Source organism: Poecilia reticulata, linkage group LG21 (genome assembly GCF_000633615.1).
Source record: "Poecilia reticulata strain Guanapo linkage group LG21, Guppy_female_1.0+MT, whole genome shotgun sequence".
NCBI classification, from domain to species: domain Eukaryota; kingdom Metazoa; phylum Chordata; class Actinopteri; order Cyprinodontiformes; family Poeciliidae; genus Poecilia; species Poecilia reticulata.
This window is the reverse complement of record NC_024351.1, coordinates 13,447,198-13,470,872: the sequence shown is the minus strand read 5'-3', so window position 1 is coordinate 13,470,872 and position 23,675 is coordinate 13,447,198. Positions and strand designations below refer to the sequence as shown.

At 38.7% G+C, this 23,675-nt stretch overlaps 3 protein-coding genes across 4 annotated transcripts; 2 read left to right on the top strand and 1 right to left on the bottom strand.

Moving 5' to 3' along the window:
* Positions 1–657: 657 nt before the first annotated feature.
* sh3bgrl2 (SH3 domain binding glutamate-rich protein like 2) lies at positions 658–8,710 on the bottom strand. Of its 2 annotated transcripts, none has more exons than XM_008397945.2 (4): positions 8,453–8,710; positions 4,711–4,896; positions 3,423–3,495; positions 658–2,705 (listed from the first exon to the last, which is right to left on the bottom strand). In XM_008397945.2, exons 1-4 carry the CDS (start codon positions 8,495–8,497, stop codon positions 2,614–2,616), a joined length of 396 nt encoding a protein of 131 aa, XP_008396167.1. In that variant the 5' UTR covers positions 8,498–8,710; the 3' UTR covers positions 658–2,613. The 2 variants fall into 2 exon arrangements, with proteins under 2 accessions (XP_008396167.1, XP_008396168.1); XM_008397946.2 differs by having other exon boundaries at positions 3,415–3,495; positions 8,453–8,708.
* Positions 8,711–9,984: 1,274 nt separating this feature from the next.
* On the top strand, positions 9,985–16,204 carry lca5 (lebercilin LCA5). The gene is made up of 10 exons (XM_008397944.2): positions 9,985–10,324; positions 10,724–10,851; positions 12,313–12,731; positions 13,397–13,638; positions 13,751–14,056; positions 14,276–14,413; positions 14,518–14,614; positions 14,718–14,854; positions 14,958–15,135; positions 15,273–16,204. The coding sequence occupies exons 2-10, from the start codon at positions 10,847–10,849 to the stop codon at positions 16,184–16,186; spliced, it is 2,436 nt and encodes an 811-aa protein (XP_008396166.1). The 5' UTR covers positions 9,985–10,324; positions 10,724–10,846; the 3' UTR covers positions 16,187–16,204.
* Positions 16,205–17,378: 1,174 nt separating this feature from the next.
* fam167ab (family with sequence similarity 167 member Ab) lies at positions 17,379–21,488 on the top strand. Its single transcript, XM_008397943.2, has 3 exons — positions 17,379–17,501; positions 20,057–20,408; positions 21,109–21,488. The coding sequence occupies exons 2-3, from the start codon at positions 20,064–20,066 to the stop codon at positions 21,370–21,372; spliced, it is 609 nt and encodes a 202-aa protein (XP_008396165.1). The 5' UTR covers positions 17,379–17,501; positions 20,057–20,063; the 3' UTR covers positions 21,373–21,488.
* Positions 21,489–23,675: the final 2,187 nt, after the last annotated feature.

Here is a 23,675-nt window from a genome sequence, read left to right as displayed (position 1 = left end):
TTTCTCTGCCGTTGACAAAAATACAGAAGAGTGACGCTTGGAAAGAAAAACAGGCTAAGCACATATTGATGTTCTAGTAAATCATTACAAACTCTGAGATACAAATCAGGCTCTGGTGGGAAATTATGTTGCATCAAGTCTCATGCGAAGAGGCACTCTCTGCCTGACAAACAGAGTGGTCGTGTTACAAACAGGATGACTGATGGTCAAGGAAGGTGAAAGGAAAGAATTTACAGGAAATGATTGAAACTGACTCAAGAGAAGATCACAGACTGTAGCCTCTGTAATTTGAGATCGAGATCCATCCATCACGTTTTTGTGCTTTGTTTGTTTTCAGAACTTCAAATATTTCCATCCTGAGGTTTCAGCACACACGACTGGTATTATTAATTTGTAGTCATGTGAACAAGTAGTAACAGAAGCTGCTTTAAATTACTGAGAACCAGGGCCATTACTGAAATATAGGTTTAGAATCTGTTGTGTGTTTTGTAGATTTTATGATTATATTCATTGTAGAGCCTGGAAAAAAAAACAAAAGTCCAGTTATATAAAACTATGGTTTTTAACATTGTGTTTCATGCACTTATGTTTCGCCCATCATTCATTTAGGCAGAATACCCTTACAGATTTACAAAAGACAGAAACATGTTAGAAAAGTTCATTTAATGAACACTTTATTTGTAATTATGATTGTCCAAAACTATCTTGGAATCTGAAAGTCAAATAAGAACGTTTTATTTGCTCCATGGCTAACTCCATTAGGTTTACACAGAAGAGAGCAGCAAACAGGGGGCCTTGGCTGTAGAGAAGTCGTGGCTTTATTGCCGTAATTTATCACCTTTGTTTTCTTTTTCCCAGGATCAGCTTTTACTTCCGTTTTTGTTTTACTCTTCAGGGCCTTAAAGGAGCCACATACACATTTCTGACAAAGTAATACCAGGGTGTAAATTACAAAAAAAAACAAAGAAAACTGAGTTTGATTTTCTGTATTGCACTACATTTTCATTGGAATGAAATAAAACACAAATAACTTGACAAATTAAAAGCAATGTTACTCCTTCCACTTCACTCTTATGTGAAACTTTTGTTCATAACATCATACTACATTTAAAAGTAGTGCTTTTTTATCTGTCCATATGACACTTTTGTAAGGCAGTGTATGTGATGCTCTCTGTTAAACAGCCACACTGAGGGTTTTCCAGGATGTGCTGATCTCTTACTATTAATTCATTTTTTTTTAATTCATCATTAGTTTACTATATTTTACAGTTGTGCTCATCTATGTTAAAGTAAAAGCCAGTGTAAAAAAAATAAAATGCACTTGACAGCAAAGCAATTATTGTGAAATAATGTAATCTGCATTTATGCAAAAATAATCTTTACAGTAATGTGTGATTGAGTACAGTTCTTATGAGTTTATTACAAGCAGAAAAACAAGCCAAAAATAAAAAAAGACAGCAAAACAGGAAGAGTAGCACAGTATACTTTGTGGTAAGTGAACCTGTAGATCACCGTTAACAAAAAAAATACAAGATCATCTCATGATGCAACAACAAAGGAGACATATCAGTAAAATTGCATGAAACTTTGCCTGTAATGCTACATTTGAGTTGAGAAAATAATAGATCTGTTAATCCATGATGATGATGATGATGAGATAATATCAAACAAAAAGCATTTTAACAGGGATTGGAGAGCAAATATAGACTTAAGACTGAAAGATAAGAAAAGTTAAACTTGTATTTCATGACATATACAGCACAATGATTGAAGTCTGTCCACAGTGGAGTGCGTGTTTACTTTAACATTTGGCAGTGTAGAGGGAAGGGGAAACACAAGCTGTCAAAACAACTGGAGCACCTAATCCCAGGATTAAAATGATCCATACAGCCTTTGTTTGTCTTCGTCTGTAACAAAATGCAGCCTCTATAGAACCAAAGAGTCCAAGATGTAGACCCAGAGATGGCATGGGAAGGCCAAAATGTCCCAGGTTTAAATCATACCACTGGACCGACTGCATGCGCAGGAACAAATAAACATGAAATATTAAAACAGCATTATTTAACTAGATAAAGGTAGCTACTAATTATTTAATCCTGACATTTAGTAAACCTTTTGAACTTGTAAGATTTGATTTGGTCCCAACATAGACACAGACAGGCACCCAGGTGAACTCCTGGTTTGTTTTAGGCTACATTAAGTCTTCCCTTCATCCAACCAGCCCTTCATTAGCAGCTGCTGACTGATGCAGACGCTAACAGAAAGTATGCAACACAGACGCTCGCTCACTTAAACAAGGGTGTAAACAAAAACTGTCCTGCAGTGAAGCACCTAAACATTTACCCCCGTCCATTGCACTGACGTTTTTAAAAGGCCACTGATGGAAAATGCTGCTACGTGGTTCTGGAGTTAGCGGGGATATGTGCTACAAGCATCGTTTGCCGATGCGCCGTGTTAAGCAACAAAACCAAAACGCAAACGGAACCAGGGAAAAAAGTTAGTCCTCCATGATTTCATCTCTGTAGCTGCAGGGTCGGGCCCTTTTCAGATCCGGTGAATGGGTCAGCGAGGCGGCATTCACTAGGGCTGAAGTTTGGCAAAACTCTGGAGTCGTCACGAGAAAGGAGGTGATGCAATGCAGGAAGCTATGAATGTGTAAAGATGTCCTGATGACAAGATGGCAGCTTGATCTAGCACTCTACATCCTGGGGAGGGAGGGAAATAAAAATAAAAATCACAAATAAAAAAATCCCAACGTTATTTTCAGATTGCCATTATTTTGTTCCCATTCAGGGCAGAAACTGAAAATAATAAAACGTTAAGTACGAGTATTAAGAAGTATGAGTAAAAAGAAGGTTTTGGTGAATGCTTGGATGTAACATGTGATGCATGGATAAACATGAATTTTTTGCTTGGGGGAAAAAAAACTAAAGAATCATAACTTATCTACATTTATATACTGGGCCAAAACAGTCAAATTCAAATGACTCAAAGCACCTCAAAATTTAGATAAAAAAAAATAAAATAAAATTAATGAAAGTTGTGTTGTGTTGTGCATGTAAACATATTTGGAGAGCATACAACATAAATAGGAATGTAGTAAAAACAAAAATGTAGATGAAACCGAGACGAGCGCTGAATCTCACAATTTGTTGAAATTTGTACTACTGTTTCTTCATTTTCCCTCCTCCCCCACTCACAAGTGAATAAAAAGCTGATGCTTATGAAATGCCAACTGGTGATTCACCAGTTTAACCAGAAACTAAATTGTGGGGAGGGGAGTATGAGCTGCTGATCAAGCAATGTTGTGAAAGAGAGCATTTTCTACGTAACTGAAGAAGTAGATTTCTCAGTGCACTGAGTGATTTACAGTACAGAGACAATGTATTTGATTATATATGAACATAAACTCACTGTCTTACTGAGTGGAGAACTGAGTCCGAGGAATGCAAACACAGTGTTGTTCTCCTTTGACTGGAAGAAATCTTCGTAGTCCTGAGATGGAAGGACAAAATGTTGATATTTAGTGAAATGCAGATTTATTTCTCTGAATGTCGAAAGATGTTCGTTTGGTTCTCCGTAAGGACGTCTTCCTCAAGCATTTATTAAAAACTATAATGTACCCAGAAGGCACCGCAGAGTAACGTTGGATTACCTTAGCAAGCGAGAGTGATGGCAGCCAGAGCTGATAATCCGCCCCCATCCATGAAACTGGATTATGAGGGGATTACAGAGTTGCGTGCGATCTTAGATGAGAACATATCCGACTGCTCCATCTCATTCACTAACATAGGTACCCTTAAAGGGCAAACATCACTACATTTTGAAGAGAAAAAAAAATTTGTCTGATATGGCAATGTAAAAACAGATTGGTCCTACCAGGCCACTGTCTGCCTATTGCTGTAAACAGGAAACAGATTGAGGAAAGACACTTTAATGAGAACAGAGCTGAATACGTGTGTGGCCTCTTATTGGCAACACACAGGGGGACGGTTTTGTGAATGTGAAACAATCTCACCATTTGAATCAGTTTGTCTAAAGTATGTAAGCCGAATGGACTCTTGATTTGAAGGGAAGGAACACGAGGGACAAGGAGACAATGCAGTTCAAGTCTCGGCTTTGATAGAATCTTGAATTTTGCTCTCAATCAAAAGCTTCTGCAAGAGGCATTTATTCATGTTATTTTCATCAAATATATAAAAAAAATGTTTATTGATCTGAAACATCAAAGGGTGATGAAAAAGGAAAAACAAAGGCAAAGAAATCTGTATGTAAATCCGTGTATCCTAGTTTTAACAGTGGAAATAAATGCAACGATCATAAATAACAAGCCCAGATAAAATTAGAAAGTCAAACGTTTGATGTATGCCTTTTAAGCTTTCATTGAATTGCACCAAGGCACACTTGTGTCGTAGCCGTTTTTTATACAGAAATGCAGCATTTAAACACAAATCAGTCCACAAAAAGTAGAGGAACAAATATTTTATCTTTTAATTCAGATTCTATGTTATGTTTTGTGTTAAAATTAGCTAAGCAAGAGATTATAACAAAGTGTTCCATGTTCAGGAGTAACACAACACGTGGAGTTGCTGGCTAAAACGAAAAAAAAAAAAAATTATGGTTAAACTTCACCTCACAAAAACTTGGACGTTTGAAGAACTGCTGATACGGTGGCAATTACTAAGATGTAGAAACTGATATTTATCTTACACCACAGTAGCGATCCTCGTTGAAGATCTGCGGAGGCAGTGGGTTGCCTTTCTCTGGTTTCTTTTCCTTGGGGATGTTGCGGTACATCCAGAGCCTCTGCTCCTCCAGCATGGTAATGTCGACTTCCTGGAAGTTAATCCGATTTGCCTCCAGGAAACCCACAACTGCCTGCTGATGTTTCTTTACCTAGACGGGTCAAAAGAGGGAAGCAAAGATGATTCGCTTTGAAAAACGCACCTGAATTATAAACACAGTTCTTCATAAAAACCAGGACCGGAGCCTCTACAAGAAACACAATACACGATTTTATAACCTCATAAACAACACAAAAGAATGAAAGAAATTACAATTCTGCCTCTCAGCCCACTGAAAGGCTTACTTCATTGCTCACACAAACACAAGTTCATATCGACTCTTGAAACGCATTAACGTCATATGGACTCAGTTTGCAGTGTGAGCATTTAGAACTATTATTGATTTATGGAGAGGTGTAGGTTTGGAATCTCAGATCTGAAATCCTTTAAGCTTGGCATGAATCTCTTCTTCCTCCACACAGCAATTAGCTAATGGCATGCCGTTTAGGATAGGATTGTTGCTAATATGTCTGTTTCAGCCATAATTGGATTGTACGGAATGATGGGTCTGATTGACAAGCCTCGGCGAAAGCACCGTTTTACAAGCCCCCTGAAACAACAGAAACATACGCAACAGGGTCATGGAAGAGACAGCTGGGATCTGGAGTGGATACAGCTGTTCCCTGTGGGGCTGACCTCTGGGAGACTGTGCACCTCTCAGGATGCATGACAGCATTTGTTAACTTTGTGGGAAAGAAACATCCAAAGATATATTTAGAGGAAAAGAAACCTCCCACACTTGAAGCATCCGTCACACACAGTATAGGCTCACAGGGCAATCACTGCAAACCTGTTTCTTCCTGGAATTATCTTTTTTTTTTTCTCTTCACTTTGAATGTGATTCTTTTAGTCATTTCCAGTTACCTTGTCAAGCTTTTATTGTACATTTTTAGTTTCTCTTTTTTTTCTTCTTCTATTTTACTTCCATTCTGTTGAGAGTTTGCCTGTGTAAGTGATTCATGGTGTTCCAGATCGGATTTGGAGCTCTTGTTTTTGTAACCCAAAGACAATTTTCCACATTTCTACATATTGACATAGAGCAGACTCAGTTAGCTCATTTACAGACCTGAATTAGACGGTCCATGATTGGTAAGAATCACAAAGGGGCTTTTGTTCTTGCTTAAAGACAATAAGGGATTGTTCTGTGTGGTCAGTTATAGACAAGACCAGACAAGACCGCAAATAATCCGTTATCTCCGAAAGGTTCTCTTTGTCTGGTAGAAGAAAAAAAAAAAAAAAACAGTTTTATCTGGACCACTGGAGTCCATTTGACCAAAGGTTAGAGCTTCATGCAGAACCAGTGATAGAAGATCGCAGTGTTAAAATGATGAGGTGAAATGTAGGGCGGCTCTAAATATTGAATGAATAAAGTGCTCCCAATCAGCGTCAGCAATACTATCAGTGGATGAATTAAGCTTTTTTTTGTTTGGGCTTATCGAATATATTGTAAAATGTACAGGCACAAAAGTATACAAACAAATTGAGAGAGTCTCTGTAAATGACAATTTTGAAATATTGCCAAATATTCTCAGTTGGGCAACAGAAATTCATAATGCTTGGATCAAAGTAATTTCTTAGGTGTATGTTTAGAAGTTCAATATTGGTCTTGTCTGATTGAAACTTCTTCCACATGTTTGCTCTGACCCCCTAACATGGCTTGTGACAACGTGAAAACAGGACACCGAGTTTCTTTTGACACTAGAACACATTTACAGACTGACCAACTAATAGTTGTCCATTCAATGGACTCTCCCACCTGAGCTATATACATATTTGAAAAAACACATCTCTATTTATTAGACCAGAATTGTTTTTTTGTTTTTTTTGCATGTCCACAGAGCCTTCATTCATATCAATAAAATACATTTTTGATTGGACTCAACAGATCTTTGTAATGAAGAGAAGAGGATAACCTAATCAGCATATCTATTCTCTGCTGATCATTTCCACCCCATTAATCTGCTTGTGTTAAACTGATTATGCTTCTCTGGGGTCAAACTTAGACCCATTTACAACCTATTTTCTCTGTGCTTGCCTGTTTTTTTTTTTTTTTTGCACTTATGTATTTGAGTGTTTTCCAGATTTCTTGACTTTCTATTACTGCCCTTCAAAAACAGTCTTTACTTTAGTCTTCACTTACACCAACTGACTGACCCATCCTCTGTGTTTCTTCTTTATTCAGCAAATTAAATCAAAAGCATTCAGAACGAATAACACTCACATCAGCTCTGCCTTGCACTAGCTGACCCAAATGGTGGAATTACTTGAGCCTACGTGAAAATGTGCAAGACCAGAAAAAAAAGGAAAAAAAACCACCAGAGACTCTGTGCTTTGAATGTATGTGTGATGAGATTAAAAATAACTCTTTTGTAAACATCCACAGATTGTAGAGGCCCATTTTGAGGAGCTGAGCATGATAAAATAAATATATTACTCATCTGTACCATTACCTAACTCTTTGAGCATTCATGCAGGAGAGCTGTTTGATCATTTTTCTACTAACACTCATATCAGCTCTGCCCTATTTTAAAATGATGTGTTGGTGGTTGTTTGCCAAGTGGCTACAACACAAGAGCTACATTTGGTGCTCTGTTTGTGTAGCCATTGCAAAATCATTATGGTTTAGAAAATTTAAGGCACCCCATACCACTGAAATGAGTCAAACTGTGTTTTCTTTTAGCTTTTCTCCAAGTCCAAATCCCAAATATATAATTATTTAAATTTTCAACAGGATATTAGAAAGTACTGCTAGCTTGTGGTATTACTTATAAAAATGCATTAGGTCACCTTTCAAAGAAGATAATATAAGTCAGTCAAAGTGGTTAGATTCCATCCTATAGACGGAGCAGCAGACACTGCTGATGTCTAATAGCATTGCATGGGGAAATAAATGGGTTGAAAAGAACATTTCGCAGAGGTTCAGCATTAAGAGGCATTTATGGATCAAAAGGTGGAGAACCAGACAGAAATATGATTACTGCTGAAGATAAAAGGATGGATGGGAAACAAGGGGCATATCTTTTAGGATTTCACTGTCTTGATCATGCTTAAAAACATCAACAAAGCAACACATCTTAATTCTCCTTTTCTCTTTTAAATCTTGATTGCACCTCTTTAGAAGTTCAGTGTCTTTACCTTTTTGCTCCAAGTTCTTCAGATCAAATATTTTTTTTATCAGAATGTATCCTGATTAAGAAGAATAATCAGCTTCCAAATTTATAATTTAATTTATTAAGGGCAAAAAAGTATGAAAACATGACCATATGGGAACATATACTTTTGACCTCACACTATAAAATAAACCATAGTAATGTTTTCCTTTTGTACTTCCTGACTTGGTCCTGTAATTTTGTGCTAGTGTACAGACTTGTTTTAACTTTGAGTCAAAGTGGTGTTTTATTATCATTATCATTATTACTATTATTAAGATTTGTTTTATTATTATATAAGAGATCATCTCACCTGTTAGAATAACGCTGTCTACTTTCACTACTTGGCCACCAACAGGCGCTCATTATCAGTTACATAATTCATCATATAGGCAGCAACGAAACGTTTTAAGATTTGCAAAACACAGCAAGTTTCATCACACATTTGCAAACACTCACTGCGACGGAGCCACTTGAGGAAGCGACGTAAACCTTGATGACCATAATCCCAAATTATCGCCAGCAGTCGACTAATGGTTTGTTGTTGCAGAACAACGTTTTTCCTGTAGTGTATCAAATTTTATTCCCCGCATAAAATGGCAAAAACTTGAAAACAGACGAGACGCAGCGGGCTTCAGCAGAGAAAAGACACGCTGCACCGATATTTAAACTGAGCCATGATAATAAAGCAGCCAGTGACGCTCTTTGAATACATGCAACATAGATCAAGCTGAACTTTACACTTCCGCCCTATCTTTCAAAACAAAATTCCGGACTTGACGGGACACGTGAATTATATAAGATTATATATTTTATTTTTGTAATTCGGCACCCTTCATGTAGTTACTGGAATGCTTACGTGAACTGATACGATGCAGTTCCTCAAAAATATCACATTTTTGAGAAGCTTAAATTTATTCTGAAAGCAAGCCGATGATTCCGGTTTGTTTTTGAGTATGTTAAGCAACTTAACCCAGTTTTTCAGGTAAGGCAGAGGGGAAAGTTGTGTTTTCTAGGTGGGTTTCTGCCCTGTACGAAATGTAATGCACTGCTTAATCTGTTTACATCCATTGTAACAGAAAACGTAACAAAAACAACCAACCAAAAGTGGGAAATTGATCTATTAAAAAAAGAAAAACACACACACAAAATATTTAACAGAGGAGTACAAGCAAAGTTGATCAAAACTTGATTATCAAAAATTACATTTGATTTAATTTTGTTTCTATTTAAAAAAAAAATACAAAACTAAAATAAAAAGCACTACGAAGAGAGGTACAAAACCGACCAATTTTTCTCATAGACTCCTTACACTTCAACATCTGATAGGAAATAACTCAGTTGTAGCTACTGTGTTTCCCACATTGTACTCAAAGTGCAACACAATCTGACAATGTGTTCTTTAAATACTGAAATTTATCAAAAAATATCTCATGTCTGCTTACTCTACTTGCTCATGTAAGTCAATACATGTTTTATGGTGTAAAACAAATATTTGAAGCTACAGAAGAGACAGTCACAGTGTGAAAAATAGTGTAGTATGAAAAATAGGCCAATTCTTAGTTTTTCTTTACAAGATGTTTTGTGTATTAATTTCAAACACAAAAGTCACATTTCCTTTGATCGGGTTTGTTTTTCATACTGGTTTCTGATGAGAAACCAGAAACTAGACTCTTGTGTAGGGTATAAATCCTAGCTTGCATAAATCTATTTATCTGCATAAATCTATTTATTCAGGTCCCTAGCCTGGGGACCTGCATGAAGTCTACATTCTCCCTGTGCATGTACGAGTTCTCTCCGTGTAGTCCAGCGCTTCCACCCACAGTCTAAAATCTACTCCACTAACAACATTTAAAATGGGGAAAAAAAGAAGAAGAAAAAGAAGGTTTTGAAGCGTTATTCCGTGGTCTGATTTTTACATCAACTAAAACATGTGAGAGCCACTATGGGTGGAAGAACAACAGCGCCTCTCTGGTGACTAAAGATGTTGCAACAATTGCTGCGGTTGCCATGGCACAGCGTCAGCGGTTGCACTGAATCATGGGGCTCGAAAGATAAAGGTTACGGTTTGTCGTCTGTGCTATCGCTGTGTTTACGCGGATAATTAAAGGGAAATATATTTAAACAACCAGTCATTAGAGTGTAGTTTCTGAGAGAGCGTAGAGAACATTTTCAGTTTTAATTACGCATAAGTCGGCTAACGCTCGAACTAGCTTGCTACTCCTAGCTAACATTAGCGGTTTAAATCTACGATGAATCTGGTCCCCGCTATGAAGTTTAATCGGAGCGAAACATTAGTGAAACAGCTGAAATAAACGAGCAACAAGGCAGGTGGGTACTTCTAGCATCCCAGCAGTAAACGCAGCCTTCAGTTTTCACCTACCTGTTGAATATAGGTGTATTTGTTTTAGCGCCACTAAAAGGAGCTGCTCTGCCCCAACAAGGACTATGAGCTCTCTAAGTTGGGTTACTAATCTTCTGTTGCCAATAATGAGTTATTTTTTACTTTGTGTCTTTATGTAAATGCGTTTTATTTGATTTATTATACCTTTTCTGCACCTTTTCATTTATAGAGAACATTTGTTTAGTTACTATTACTTGGCATGGATTCTGTCAACAGTCCACCTGCCAATCACTCAAACTGCAATAATCCGATAATTTGGTGTCACAAAGAGCTGTACTTAATTGCTGTTGTGTGTAAGATGATGCCTTTTAATTTTGTTTTGACAGAGCTCAGTTGGATCAATTTTTAAATACAAAAAGGGAATAAGAAGACAGGCCAGTATAATGGTTGTTAAAAAAGACAAAGATAAAAAGAGGCTAAAAACAGCAGAAATAACCTGGATGTGACACATGGGGTGAGTCTAAAATCTCATTGTTATCTAAGAATTTTGACTCTAGAATGATTTCACATCTATTATATTGCATATAGTGTAAACATGTTTTATCATCAGAAAATCTGCTGGATAAAATGGCCTGTGGTTCATGTTGTAAACAAATCATCTCTTCTGTTTATGTTTGTACGTTGCCATAGATACGTCTCTGTGCTTCTAAAGAACTAGAGGAGTGCATGACCTTTACATATTTATTAACACTGATTAGTTTGCCTAGGCACACAGTATTAAGTGGTACATGTCAAGCAATTATAAATGCTGAAAGTCAATTATCTTCACAATATAAATTTTGATACATTTTTCTAAGGGCCTCACAATATTCAGAAAAAAATTCAACAGAATATTTTACTGTTAAAATGTAACAACTTCAGCTGTAAATAGCCCACATTTTCTCACTTCTCTTTCTTTCCCATCATCCCCTTGGAATTTAGCATCTCTGTCATTGAAATCTCTATGAATTATGAACTTTAATAAAGGCAATTTTACTTGCAAAAGATATTGACACTTGAGGTGTAAATGTACGTACTTGAAATTTAAAAGTATGACAAATATTGCATCTAGTAGCGCTTTGGAGTTGTGCTGGATAAAATGGCCTGTGGTTCATTAACCTAAATGAAAACAATGTTTACATTCAACAAGTTTTTTGGTGTTGTTCCTTTTTTATGGACTGGTTAGCAGAATTTTAAAATACGCAATTTGTACAGGTACACTATATTCCTCATATTTTAAGATTTATTTTCCTATTTATTTATTCATTACTGCATAAGTTTTTCCTCTATGTTTTGATTTCTGCTTTAGAGCCTTTTACCTAATATTCTTTTTTTTGTATCTGAACCTTTTTACTTTATGGTCACTTTGCTGTTGTTACACAACATTTTCCCTCTAATGGATAACTATATTTTATTCATTAGTCATTATAAAAAAATAGAGGGAAAATAGAAAATTGTCTGACTTGCATAACTATGTAAGATATCAGTAAAATAATGTGGCTTACTGGGCAAAAATATATCTTTTATTAAGTCTGACCTTATTTTGTCCAAATTACTGCATGTAAGTAATCCCAGAAATTAATATTTACCTCTTAATTAACTCGTTGCTGGAGATGGGGGTAGTATAGTATTATTTGCTCCAAACACAGTGATGTTTATCCTTAAGCTTAATACAGCCTCATGGAAACTTTAATCTCATGTGTATTGTTGCTTAGTGACCAAGACACATAATACTGAAAACACTAGTGAAATCAGTTGACCTGACTGTGCTTATTAAGCACCTCAGCTAAATGTAAGAGTGCGTAATTTAGTATTGCAATACAAGCGTTAAGGTTAGTTTTCAACTGTTATTTTTAACAAAGACTCTGCATCCTTTGTTATTGCTACAGTTAAAGTATTTCTAACAAAACTTTGTTGTACTTTTTCCTCACTTAAGATTCAGCACACATTATCAGACAGACAGCATGGAAGAATCAGAAAAAGCCCCTGAAGCGATTGAGGACAACCGGATTCTAAGTCGCCAGTCCCATCGAAGCACAAAGAAAGAGTCTCGAGCATCATCGGGGCGGAGGCACAGAAAGAACCATCAGGGAAAAAGTCACAGAGAAGACACGATGGTCGAAAGTGTCGACAGCAGATCGAAAGCAACAACCTGCCAATCCGATCCAGATCGAGACCGGATTTCAGATGGAGAGGGACGGAGAAGTGACGGGTCGCTATATTCTGAGGACTATGAGAACGCTACACAGTCGGAACGCTCACTTTCACCTTTCTCCCAGACACTCACCCCATCTCCGGTGCTACAGAGAGGGCTGCAGGCAAAGCAGATTTCTAGAAGTCCACCCCACAAACTACGTACGTACATTGTTGCTTTTTCAGTTTTGTATCTGTGTTAGTTGTCAGATACAGTACTTTGTAAAACTACTTGAACGCCATCATCTTTTAATGAAATTACATTACACGTGGGTGAACTATTTACTAATTTAAGGGACATTTAAGTGCAGGTTGGTTGCACTCAATTTTATGTAGAGGTTTTCAGAGTAGAGGAGGCTGAATAAAAACACACACCAAATGTTTCAGTTTTGATTTTTAAAAAGATGTAAAAGTCTTTTTTTTTTTTTTGGTCCATTGTACAATAATGCACTACTTTGTGTTGGCCTATCACATAGAATCCATATAGGATTTGTTGAAGTCTGTGATTATAACGTGACAAAAAATGTAGAGTATGAAGACTTTTGTGAGACTCTTAAGTAACACATACCAATTTATTTGTTTTTGTCCAGATGATGGCAGTATAACCCCAATTTTAACATCTCAGTCTTCATCTAGAACAGAGCCAGTAATAAGTTGTTTTAATTGTAAATTAATTATTTTATACATCATAATGCTGTTATTCAAACTCCATTTGGACATTTTTTTAAATCTAAGTTCAAAGACGTTGCATTGATGGCGTTAAACTTCAACCAATCAGTATGCCTTTTACGTTGACAACCATCAGTTTGTTTGTTTTTATGTGGCAGGTGGCGTTGGGCGCTGGAATGCATCGCGGCCACAGCGACCTGGAGGTCTTCCCATCACACAGCACAACCGCAAGGGAAATCGGTCTCAAAGCAAAGAGTCCTCGCTGCCTAAAGACCTGGATCTGGTGACCAAGCGGATGCTTTCAGCCCGCCTACTGAAGATCAATGAATTGAGCAACTCTCTTGCTGAACTAAAGCAGCAGAATGATGAACTGAAGAAGGAAAATAGAACTCTCAGACAGGTAGACTTGCTCTCTGTTAAAGTTGACAGGCTTTTTTCTTAGCTAAATCGTTTTGCCGTGAAATAAGACTCACAAGAAGTTCATTTTTAAATCGTCCTTTTTTTAACGTCAGCTTCAGGTGCGTCAGGAAAAAGCCCTGCAGCGCTACGACGACACAGAAAGTGAGATTTCCCAGCTCCTGGCGCGCCACTCCAACGAGATTCACGTGCTGCGAGAGCGACTGCGGCGCACGCAAGAGCGGGAACGGACAGCCGAGCGGCGGTTGAGGGAGAGCGAGGAGCAGTTGCATCGGAGCCAAGCCGCTGTCGCGCGACTAAAGAAGCTGGTGGACCAGCAAGAATTGGGGACCAGAGACGAGCTTAGCCGTAGCTTTGAAGAAGAGAAAACTCGGGCCCAAGAGGCACAACGTAAAGTCAAGGTAAATTCATCAATGACTAATTTTTTGTTAAATTTCTATTACTATTGAAGTAGTACCATATTTAAAGTGCGCTGCAAATTGCACGATGTATTAATACATTCGTGCCACTGTAGTTATTTTCTGTTCAAAGTTTCATTGTGATGTCATGTTGGTTCCCTTGTTTTCCTTTGGCGAGGTTGGTGTGTACAGTTTTTTTTGTGTGTGTGTGTGCATTTCAAGGACTTGGAGCGTAGCATTGAGCTGAGCAACAACAGTTTTCAGAGGCAGCTTGCTGCAGAGAAGAAGAAGACTATTAATTCTCAGGAGGAGGTCAAGAATCTGCAGGAGGAGCTGGACCGACTGACCAATAAACTCAAGGTACAGCATACCAGCATGGTTTATTCAGGTTCTTAAGCAGCCCTGAAGACTTTGTGCAAAGCTTGCATCTTGTACACTGTGAAATTTTTTTTTTCTTTGATCAGGAAAAGGAAAGAGAGCTAGACGCAAAAAATATTTACTCCAACCGTTTGGTAAAACCGGCATTACGGAAAGATGGCGAAAGTGGTGCAAAGCGGAAACGTAAGTCACTGACAGACAAAGACAGACAAACTGAGGTGCTTTATGAGGGATTTCCTTTTAAATAACACCATCATTACATGATATCTGTTTTTATCTTGTTTAGTCACGGTGCTTTACAGCACCAAGGCTGTACAAACTGAAGACGGAACGTCGAGTCAGGATTTCCCCTCTCCACCGCCAGCCATCAATGATACCAACGAGTACGGCGGACAGTCAGCTGGCGAATACCTGTCTTTGAAGGTGCCTTGTTCATCCTTTACTTTTCTGTCAGGGTTACTGTTTGAGTGCAGTTATTTGGTTAAATTCACGTCTTCCATTCCGTCTCTGCCATTATATCGTCCAGGACCTTGACAGGGTGGACAAACCAGCAGAGTCGGATAAGGTTTCTCAAAAAAGCGATGAACACAAGACGAGAGGAAGGCACGAGGAGGAACTGGTGAGAGAGCAGGAGACGCAGCAGAGAGAGGGTCTCAACCAGGAGTTGAATGTCTTCAAAGAGAAGCTGAGCAGATTGAAAAATGGTAAAGAGAAACTAAACGAGAACAGGGACAGTCCATGCACGTCGCTTTTATCTTTGCATAAAAGCAACGTGCGTGGATAATCTATATGAAATCCCCAGTCATGGCTTTAATCTTAACCTGACACGTTATATCTGCAGACATAAAGATAGAACACGAGGGTGAGGATAGCAAGAAGTCAAATTCCCTGTTCAGCCAGAAAGAAGACGACAACTACTGGAAGCGCGGCCACGTCCAGGACGAGGTGGCGCGATGGAACAAGGAATCTACGTTCAGCCAGCAGGCGACAGAGGAAGTACGTCGAAAGAAAGAGCAGCTGTTGGCTAAGATGCGAGAAATAGATCGTCAAAACCAGGCAGCCCAGGACTCTGTGTTCGATGAGTCACCTCTTTCTGAATCCAGAAAGATTAATAATAACGTTGTGTCTCCGCATCCACCTGAAGAGAGAAACCGTAACTTTTCAGTTTTCAACCACACTGAGTCAGAGGAGACAGGGTCGATGCTGGCTGGAGATAGAGAAGACGGAAGGAGGAGACAAAGTGCGGAGCATGGCGGTTTTACAGCGGGGAGGAGAGCATTGCGGCCCCATACCTCCAGTGATGACTTGGCATTTGGAAGGTACGCACCTTCGTTTGGACATTCAGCGTCCCGGGTTTCCCATGGCTTCCCTCCAGCTCCGCCCAGCGACGACAAAAACTCTGCATTAGAAGCCATAGGACTTTTTAATGTTGGAATGACGGTAACGGAGAAGGAAACAGAAACGAAAGCAGAGAAAGACAAGAAATCAAGCCTCATGGAGCAGCTGTTTGGTGCCCAGACCATTCCTGCTGGTGACAGTTTCAGTGCTTTCAATAAAATGAAGGCACTTAATAGCCCTCCAACAACCAATGGGGTACGTTCAAGACGGGACGGTTTACATCGCTTCAACTCGGGTTCCTCCACACCTCCACCATCGTCCGGCGTCATCGACAAGGCTCTAAACGTTGCCGACAGCAAACCTGCCATCCGTGCCATCCCCTCCTTCGATGACGACATAGAGGAACTCACTTTATAAATAAATATTTCAATGGTAGCCAGTGCGTGCATTCTTTAACCAGGATATAACTCAGGTTGAAATAATGATGAAGGGGAGTCCTGTTTTTTTTTCTCGTTAAATGGAGCGCAAAACATTTTTCGTGCAGAACCAGCTCAGATACAACCTGTCAAATACATTGACTCTGTATTTACTGCCTACAGTGTCAATGTCGGCAGTCAATAATGAAATATAACAAATAAGCTTTGGGGTTACATGCGGGATTTCATTTTATTCTGTGCATTAACTGACATTATGAGTTTTTAGTACACTTTTTCATCTTGGCAACCTGATATTTAGATTAGTTGTTTGGTCGAGGTGGGCTGGCCTTCGCTCCGTCCCGCTAGCGGATCTGAATGAGTTCTCCTAAACAAAATTATTAAATTTTATCATTATTATAATTATTAATATACATCTGTTGTATAGATGAATTTCTAGTCTTTTGAGAGGTTAAAGTATAAGAATATATATTTGAACTAGTTAGACAATCAGTATGTTCCTAGTGCTCTTGAGCATCTCTAGATGTTTTTAGAGTATTGGTGTTGTATGCCCGGCTGTAACAGAAACATTATGACTTGTGTTATGGCTTTCTTTATCCTGCACTGATCCCTATGGCACAGACAATCAGCACTAGCATTTTCATTTTGGGGGATTTTTATTCTATTTTATTCGTTTGTATGTAAACGGTCCTGATCTTGCTATACAGTACTATAAACCTGTCAGGGACTACAAAATTAGCCCGTTGGCTAAATCAGGGTCTGTAACTGATGTTCATATTTAAATAAATAAAAATCCAACATTTATACAGCAACATTTGACACAAATGTAAGCACTCTCAACTTGTTCTTAATTTTAATTTAATTTTACCTAATTTGTCAGGTATTTATAGACTATTTGGTACATTTTTTTGTGAAATAGTTTATTCTTGTAGATTGTGTCATATTTTTAAATAATTCCTGAACAATAAAAATGACTTGACTTTTAATTTTGACATTGTTTTTTTTTTTTTTTTCTTTTAAAGTTCATCCATAGGCTTTTATTATATTGCTTCACAGTTTTGCTTGCTTATCGGACTGTGGCGCTCTTGGAATGTCATCCACAAAGCGGGAAGCCCCGCTGCGCTGTCTGGAGCGTCTCCGAGCAACCACGGCCTGACGCAACTATTCCCGCCCCTCTTCCGGTAGCTCCCAGATCGGATTCAGTCAGAGCAGCGGTTCTCTCGGGCTTCACCTCTGCAGTTAGTGAACCACTTGTGCGATGACGAGCTGATATGCGGCCGTTCAGACTTTCGGACAAGGTAATTTCTGCACTTTTCGTATTGCGTTTGCATCTCTCACCGTGTGGCAGAAAAGCAAAAAAAAAAAAAAAAGTCAAGTTGCTGCTCTCGTATAAAATAGCCTTTGTGGCAATATTTTTTGGATCTTAGGTTGGTGATGTTTCAATGCCTGCTGATGCACTAGATGTCAAATGGACGTTCGGACGAATTTTTATATTTTGTTAGTTTATTACCAAACTTTAAAATGAACCGTAAATTACGATTGTTAATTATGAATGTTTTGCATTCTTGTGCATTATTTGTCAGATTATGTTTTCATTATATATGATGGAATTTGATTTACATCACTATGCAATACTGAAAGAGTTAAAGCAAAATATAAGCTTTTTTATGAATTGGCATTCCTCCGCAATTAGGCTAAAACTGTCAAAGTAAACATATGAACATATTTGTTTCCTTTTTTTATGTATTTTGTACAATAAACTGAAAACACATAATATCTATAAATTAAAGTCACAGTCTCATGAAGCTTTTGTCATAACAATGGTATAATTCAGTATACCATTGTTATGGTAAGCTGACAATGGTATGCCATGACAACCTATGCAACTGAGCTTGCCTATGCCGTTGGCATTAAGCTTTACAAAGAGCTTGCTTGGCTTGTGTTGTTTGAAAACATTTTCATGTTTTCGTGTAGTATATGCTCTGAAATTTGAAACCTCTCGAGGACATAATAACACACAGGTTATGGAAAACATAACACTAAAGCCAGATTAGTTTCTGGCAGTGTTTGTTGTGTAGACATGACTGCAATGTTCCAGATACGGGAGCCAAACTTTACAAGCTGCTTAGTCAGGCCAGGTTTTTCCACAAAGTACATAATATGGTCAAATAAATTTAAAACCAGAGTAATCAGTCTGGTGGTTGATTAATACATTTGGCATAACGGTGGGTTTTCCAACCCATATATTGTATTTTTTAATAAATCAGCAAAACAGTGGCTTACAGGTCTCTTATAGAGATCCTAATGTTTGTTCAAAAACTAGTAGAATACACTAGATCAATAAGATTTTTTTTTTAAGTAATTCAAAACCTTTTGTAAGCATAAGCATGTTATGAACTATTTGCAAATCCTCCTTGCTCAGCACTTCCTGCTTAAAATTTTAATCAACTCATTAGCGTACACTCACAGCCTTTACAAATGTTTCAAAAGTGCATGCTTCCTGTTTTTTAGGGCTCTTCTCTAACAGCGTTGTCTCATTGATTACTGTCCAGACTAAGAAGCGGATCCATTTGTAGGTATTCATAAGTCAGCTGCTCTGCACAGTCTGAGGTCTAATCTACCATGCAGGGAAGCCAAGTCAATCATTAGATACAAGGACAGTGTCTTCACCGAAGGTTTGTTGTTGGAGCGTCTGAGACCACTTTGCAAGAAAACAAAAAAGTGGGAGATCTGCGTTTGTGCTGTAATGTTGGCACCACAATAAAATGGAGGGTGTACATTGTTTGCGTCACTTAATTTCTGCTTTGGAGATAAATGACGGTAGCAATGCTATTCTCTTGTGTTGACTGTAGGATGCAGATTGCTCTATACAACAAGAATTGTATGTACGACCAATTTAACAGATTCTGTTTGAGCTCTAATTAGCTAGTTTTGTGTGATCACATTGCTAAAAACATTCACTGCCTTCTCCAAGAAGTGCTAATAAGAAGACTTTATGCTTTAATGCTTGTTGTAAATACCAGGCAGCCCATACTGTACATGCACTATTCTTCGACATTCTTTAGCATTCTTTAAATTACTGCTGATATCCATTTCTTTGTGCTTTCTGAAGGTTATTAACAGAACCTCGTCGTTTTCAGAAAAATGACTTTGAGAAACCAGAATTGTGTCTACAGCAATAAAGGAACGGAACATATTTAAATTGGATCTTTAGGCATCGTGTCTGGATCAGCAGCAAACTGTGAAGAAATTAGGGATGATGCAGTTGTTCTATGATCCTACATTAGATAACAAACCCTTTATTTTGAGTTTGTGTATTTATTTATTTATTTTTATCTTGCAGTATATGCCTGTAGGATTATATTACTTCTCTGACCACAGCATAATTGAGCTTCAGCTGTTTCACTGTTGCATTAAAATCCCTTCAGGATCATGAATGATAATGTTCCCTACGTTTTAGACACAAGTGACTCTAAGGCCACCGGCCGTAGCGCCCTAGTTCCCAGTAACCTGATAAGACTGGTTGATGCAATAAACATTGCGGACAGGAGGTGGAAAATTTGCTGATTCATTAGAAGACTCTGTGTGGTTGCTTTGGAGACGACTTGTTTCTGTGAAATTAAAACCCTGGTGGTCTGATACCCCCAGTGGATTTAGCCTTAGTTTATTGCTGTTATTAAGTAGCTGTCAGGTTTTAGGGTGATTGGCTCATCGGTTTTGTCTCCGGTCTGTGGCAGATAGTTGCCATTGGTTTTCACAATGAGTGAACAAGCACCAATCAAGATGGCAGGGTTTTAGTTTTAACATTTTATTGTTTTTTTTTTTGTTTGTTTGTTTGTTTTGCATTCCGCAGACTGAAGATGGACGCCACTTCGTCTCCACAGATCGTGGGGGAGGCAGAGTCTAGGAGCAGTGCAGATCTTCATGGAGATGACCATCTGTTGACGCTAAAGGCTTTGACTGAGAAATTAAGACTGGAGACCAGGAGGCCGTCTTATCTGGAGTGGAAAGCCCAACTGGAGGCAGAAAGCTTCAAAGATTCACAGGCTGGAAAATTCCAGATTCAGGAGGAGCGGGATGGGCAACCAGTCACGTACAAAGAGTCTGCGGCAAACTCGGATAAAAGTCAGCGAAAGCAGCCCTCGGGTGTGCTGAAGGGCTTCGAGAACATCGACGAAGCTCTCTCTTGGCTCAGAAAAGAACTGGTGAGCTGGTTTAATCTTTTTTGATCGTCGGACATTTTAGACATATTTGTTTTGGTTTCGCATTTCACAGAAGCACTGTGCAACACATTCGAGATTCAAACGCAAACCTTTTTTTCAATTAGAGTTTAACAAAGCCCACAGTGTCCAATTAGTGGCCAGAAGAATGCCATTCATGTCAGACAGTGTGATCGATTGTGAATCCGACAATAGAATTACACAGATTTTTCTGCCAGTGTAATCATCTTTACTCTGCTCAATTACTCTGCATATTCAGCCACGGCTCATGAGCTCGGATCTAGAAAACAAAGAGGCACTTATGGAGGCGGACTTGCGCAGTATGGGGCAGCAAACATATTGCACAAGGACCCCAGCTGATGGTGATCTTTGTGCAGAAGGGGAGGGAAAATGAGCAAAAAGCGAGAAGTTTGTTTGTGGATGTCCCACTGTGAGCTTTCCTTTATAGATGCTACTTCACAATAAGGACCACACACTGAGATCTGAGGTCAATAAAGTCCATATAAGCAATGAGCAACTTGTTACATTTCAGTAAGTGCCCTAAAAGTGCCTTCCTCTAAGGCAGGCCCTAAAAGTGCAGATATGTGCACTCTAAAACAGCTTTAATGCACTGTTGTGACAATGAAAACTACAAATACGTCCAGTGTTCTGACCGAGTAATTGCCTCTTGTCTTCTCTTGTTTAGACAGACATGCGCTTGCAAGACCAGCAGCTGGCCAGACAGCTCATTCGACTCCGCAGCGACATCAACACGCTGAAGATCGAGCAGACGTGCCACCTGCACCGTCGCATGCTCAACGACGCCACCTTCGGCCTTGAGGAAAAGGACGAGCTGTCCGACCTGCTGTGCGAGTGCCCCGTCACCCCAGGGCTCGGGCTCTCGGCCCCCCTGAGGCTAATCGGGGTCACTAAGATGAACATTAACTCTCGAAGGTTCTCGCTCTGCTAGGTCAAACTCTGTGTAAAGCGACTGAAAGAAATCCTTAAAAATCTTGCCGAGGACTAAGTTTGAGTCATGTAAGCCGACAGATAGTGTATTTGCCATTAAAGTTCCTTGCAAAAGTATCGATGCCCCTTGACTTTTTACACATGCAAAATGCAGTGGGTGGAGGAACGTCGTCTGCGTTGAAGTCATGGGAGATGTTATAGGATTTATTAATGATCTGGCCGAGAGAATGGGGAGAATGTAGAGCAAAAACAGAAGTGGGCCCAATACAGAGCCTGGGTGTGTACAAGTAGAACCTGACATGATGGTGTTTATATGGACACACAGGATTCTGTTTTCAAAAAGGTAATTTTTTTAATAATTCAGAGGGCTCAACAATATAAAAATTTAAATTCTCTTTATTAGTCTTATTGTAATTTGTTGTCTTACTAGACATAGCCTCTATTATATTAATTGTAAAATTATTAATAGAATCATGTAATCAGCCAGGATAATTACAATTATTTTTGGTCAGGCATAGCACTTGGAGGCTTTACTGTTGAGTTAGTGCTGCAATATATTTCGAAGTGACTCCCATCAGCAAAATACAGGATAAGGAAGTTTTCATCAGGTGTCATTAGTGCTCAGGTATCGATTCAAAAAACTGCAAACTGAAACACATAAGTACAAAAGTACAGGTTGTTTTCACCCTTGATTTTTGAGTTACTATACTAACTGGGATTTCCAGTCAGGAGACAGAGATGTTGCACAAAGCCGATGGGAAGTGATCAGAAATAAACGACCAGAGCCCGAGGTGAATGGTATCGCATCAAAATCACAATGAGGCTCATTCGAGAAAAAACAGGGCTTACTTTTACCGCAGGATTTTCAAAAATATATCGTAAGCCTGGAGTTTTTTTTTTGTTTTTTAGCCTTCCCATATAGTCAGATCTGTTTTCACAAACCTTAATTTATTCCGTTAAGTTTAGGAGAGCTACATAAATTGCACCCTTTGTTCAGATAATCTTTGAATGACTGTCCTCTGTGCTTGCAGACTGAAAGCAGAATCAGGCAAGTGCAAAAGCAGCAACAAGTGGACAACATTCTGTAATCCTTGAACCTTTCTGTCCAAAAACAGAATCCCATAAAGATGTTAGTTGGTGTAAAGATTTTCATGTATGACTGACACCTCTTTTTAAAGTTATTACTGATAACACAAAGAGAAACAACCAATTGCTTTAATATGTACTTGTCTGTGCAGTAAATGTTTAAGACAAATTCATCACTTACTTGAAGTGAAGAATGTTTTCTTCACACTGCAGCTCTGCCCACCAGCTGTCCCTTATGATGTTATTCATTTCATGCCTAAGCAGATTCATTTGCATGATAAAATGGCAGCCTTGAAACTCAGCACCATCTGCATGACAGGCATGAAATCTGACACAGTACCCAAAATAAAGAAAGACTGGATATTTTCTTTAAAAGTAGGTTAAATAAGTCTCTAATGACTTAAGCAGCTTCTACAAAATATGCCCTCTTACTTAAGTTATCCCTCGCACTGATTTTTATGTTCTTGAAAGAGAAATGAATCCCCCAGCTGCCACCCGCTCCCAGTAAAACAGCAGATGTGACACCCGCTTCTCACCAGTACCGGGCTGCAAACCGTAGCGTGAACGCGGCAGACAGGAACGTCACCGAGGTGAACCGCAGGGTGACACGGGCCAGATTCCCAGACTTCCTTCTCAGACTCACGGCGAGACTTTTGTGTGGGAGTGTTGTGGCACATCTCTCAGATATGAACTGCGAAGATGAAACTGCTCGGTGCCACGAACAGGAAAAAGAAGCTCGATGACTTATATTTTACTGACCACATTTGGCTCCTTTTTCGTTGCCGACTTGAATTATGTCAACTTTCCCTTTCTGAAAATATCTTTTGTTCATTTATTAGTGATTTACTCAAAGTCTTTGACAAGCAAAAGAAAATTGCACTGTTAAGTGGTGTGGACGTACAGACTTTATGTCAGAGGGAAAATTTGAACCCGGTCCTGGAATCATATCCAAGAGTGGAAAAAACAGCTTTACCAACATAGGAATGGTAATTTTAGGAAAACTTGTTATCCTTTCTTTCTTTCCAACCAGACTGTACACGTTATTTATGAACAGGAAAAATAAACATTTTACTTGTAGTTATTAGTCAATTGGTTTATCTTTTCTTTTTTAAAGAGCTGCTGGTAACCAGTAACTTCAAAAGCAAATTAAAAAATAAGCTAAAATATCTGCTGCAGGTGGATTGAGCAGCTGTAAAAGTAAAAAATAATGTATATTTT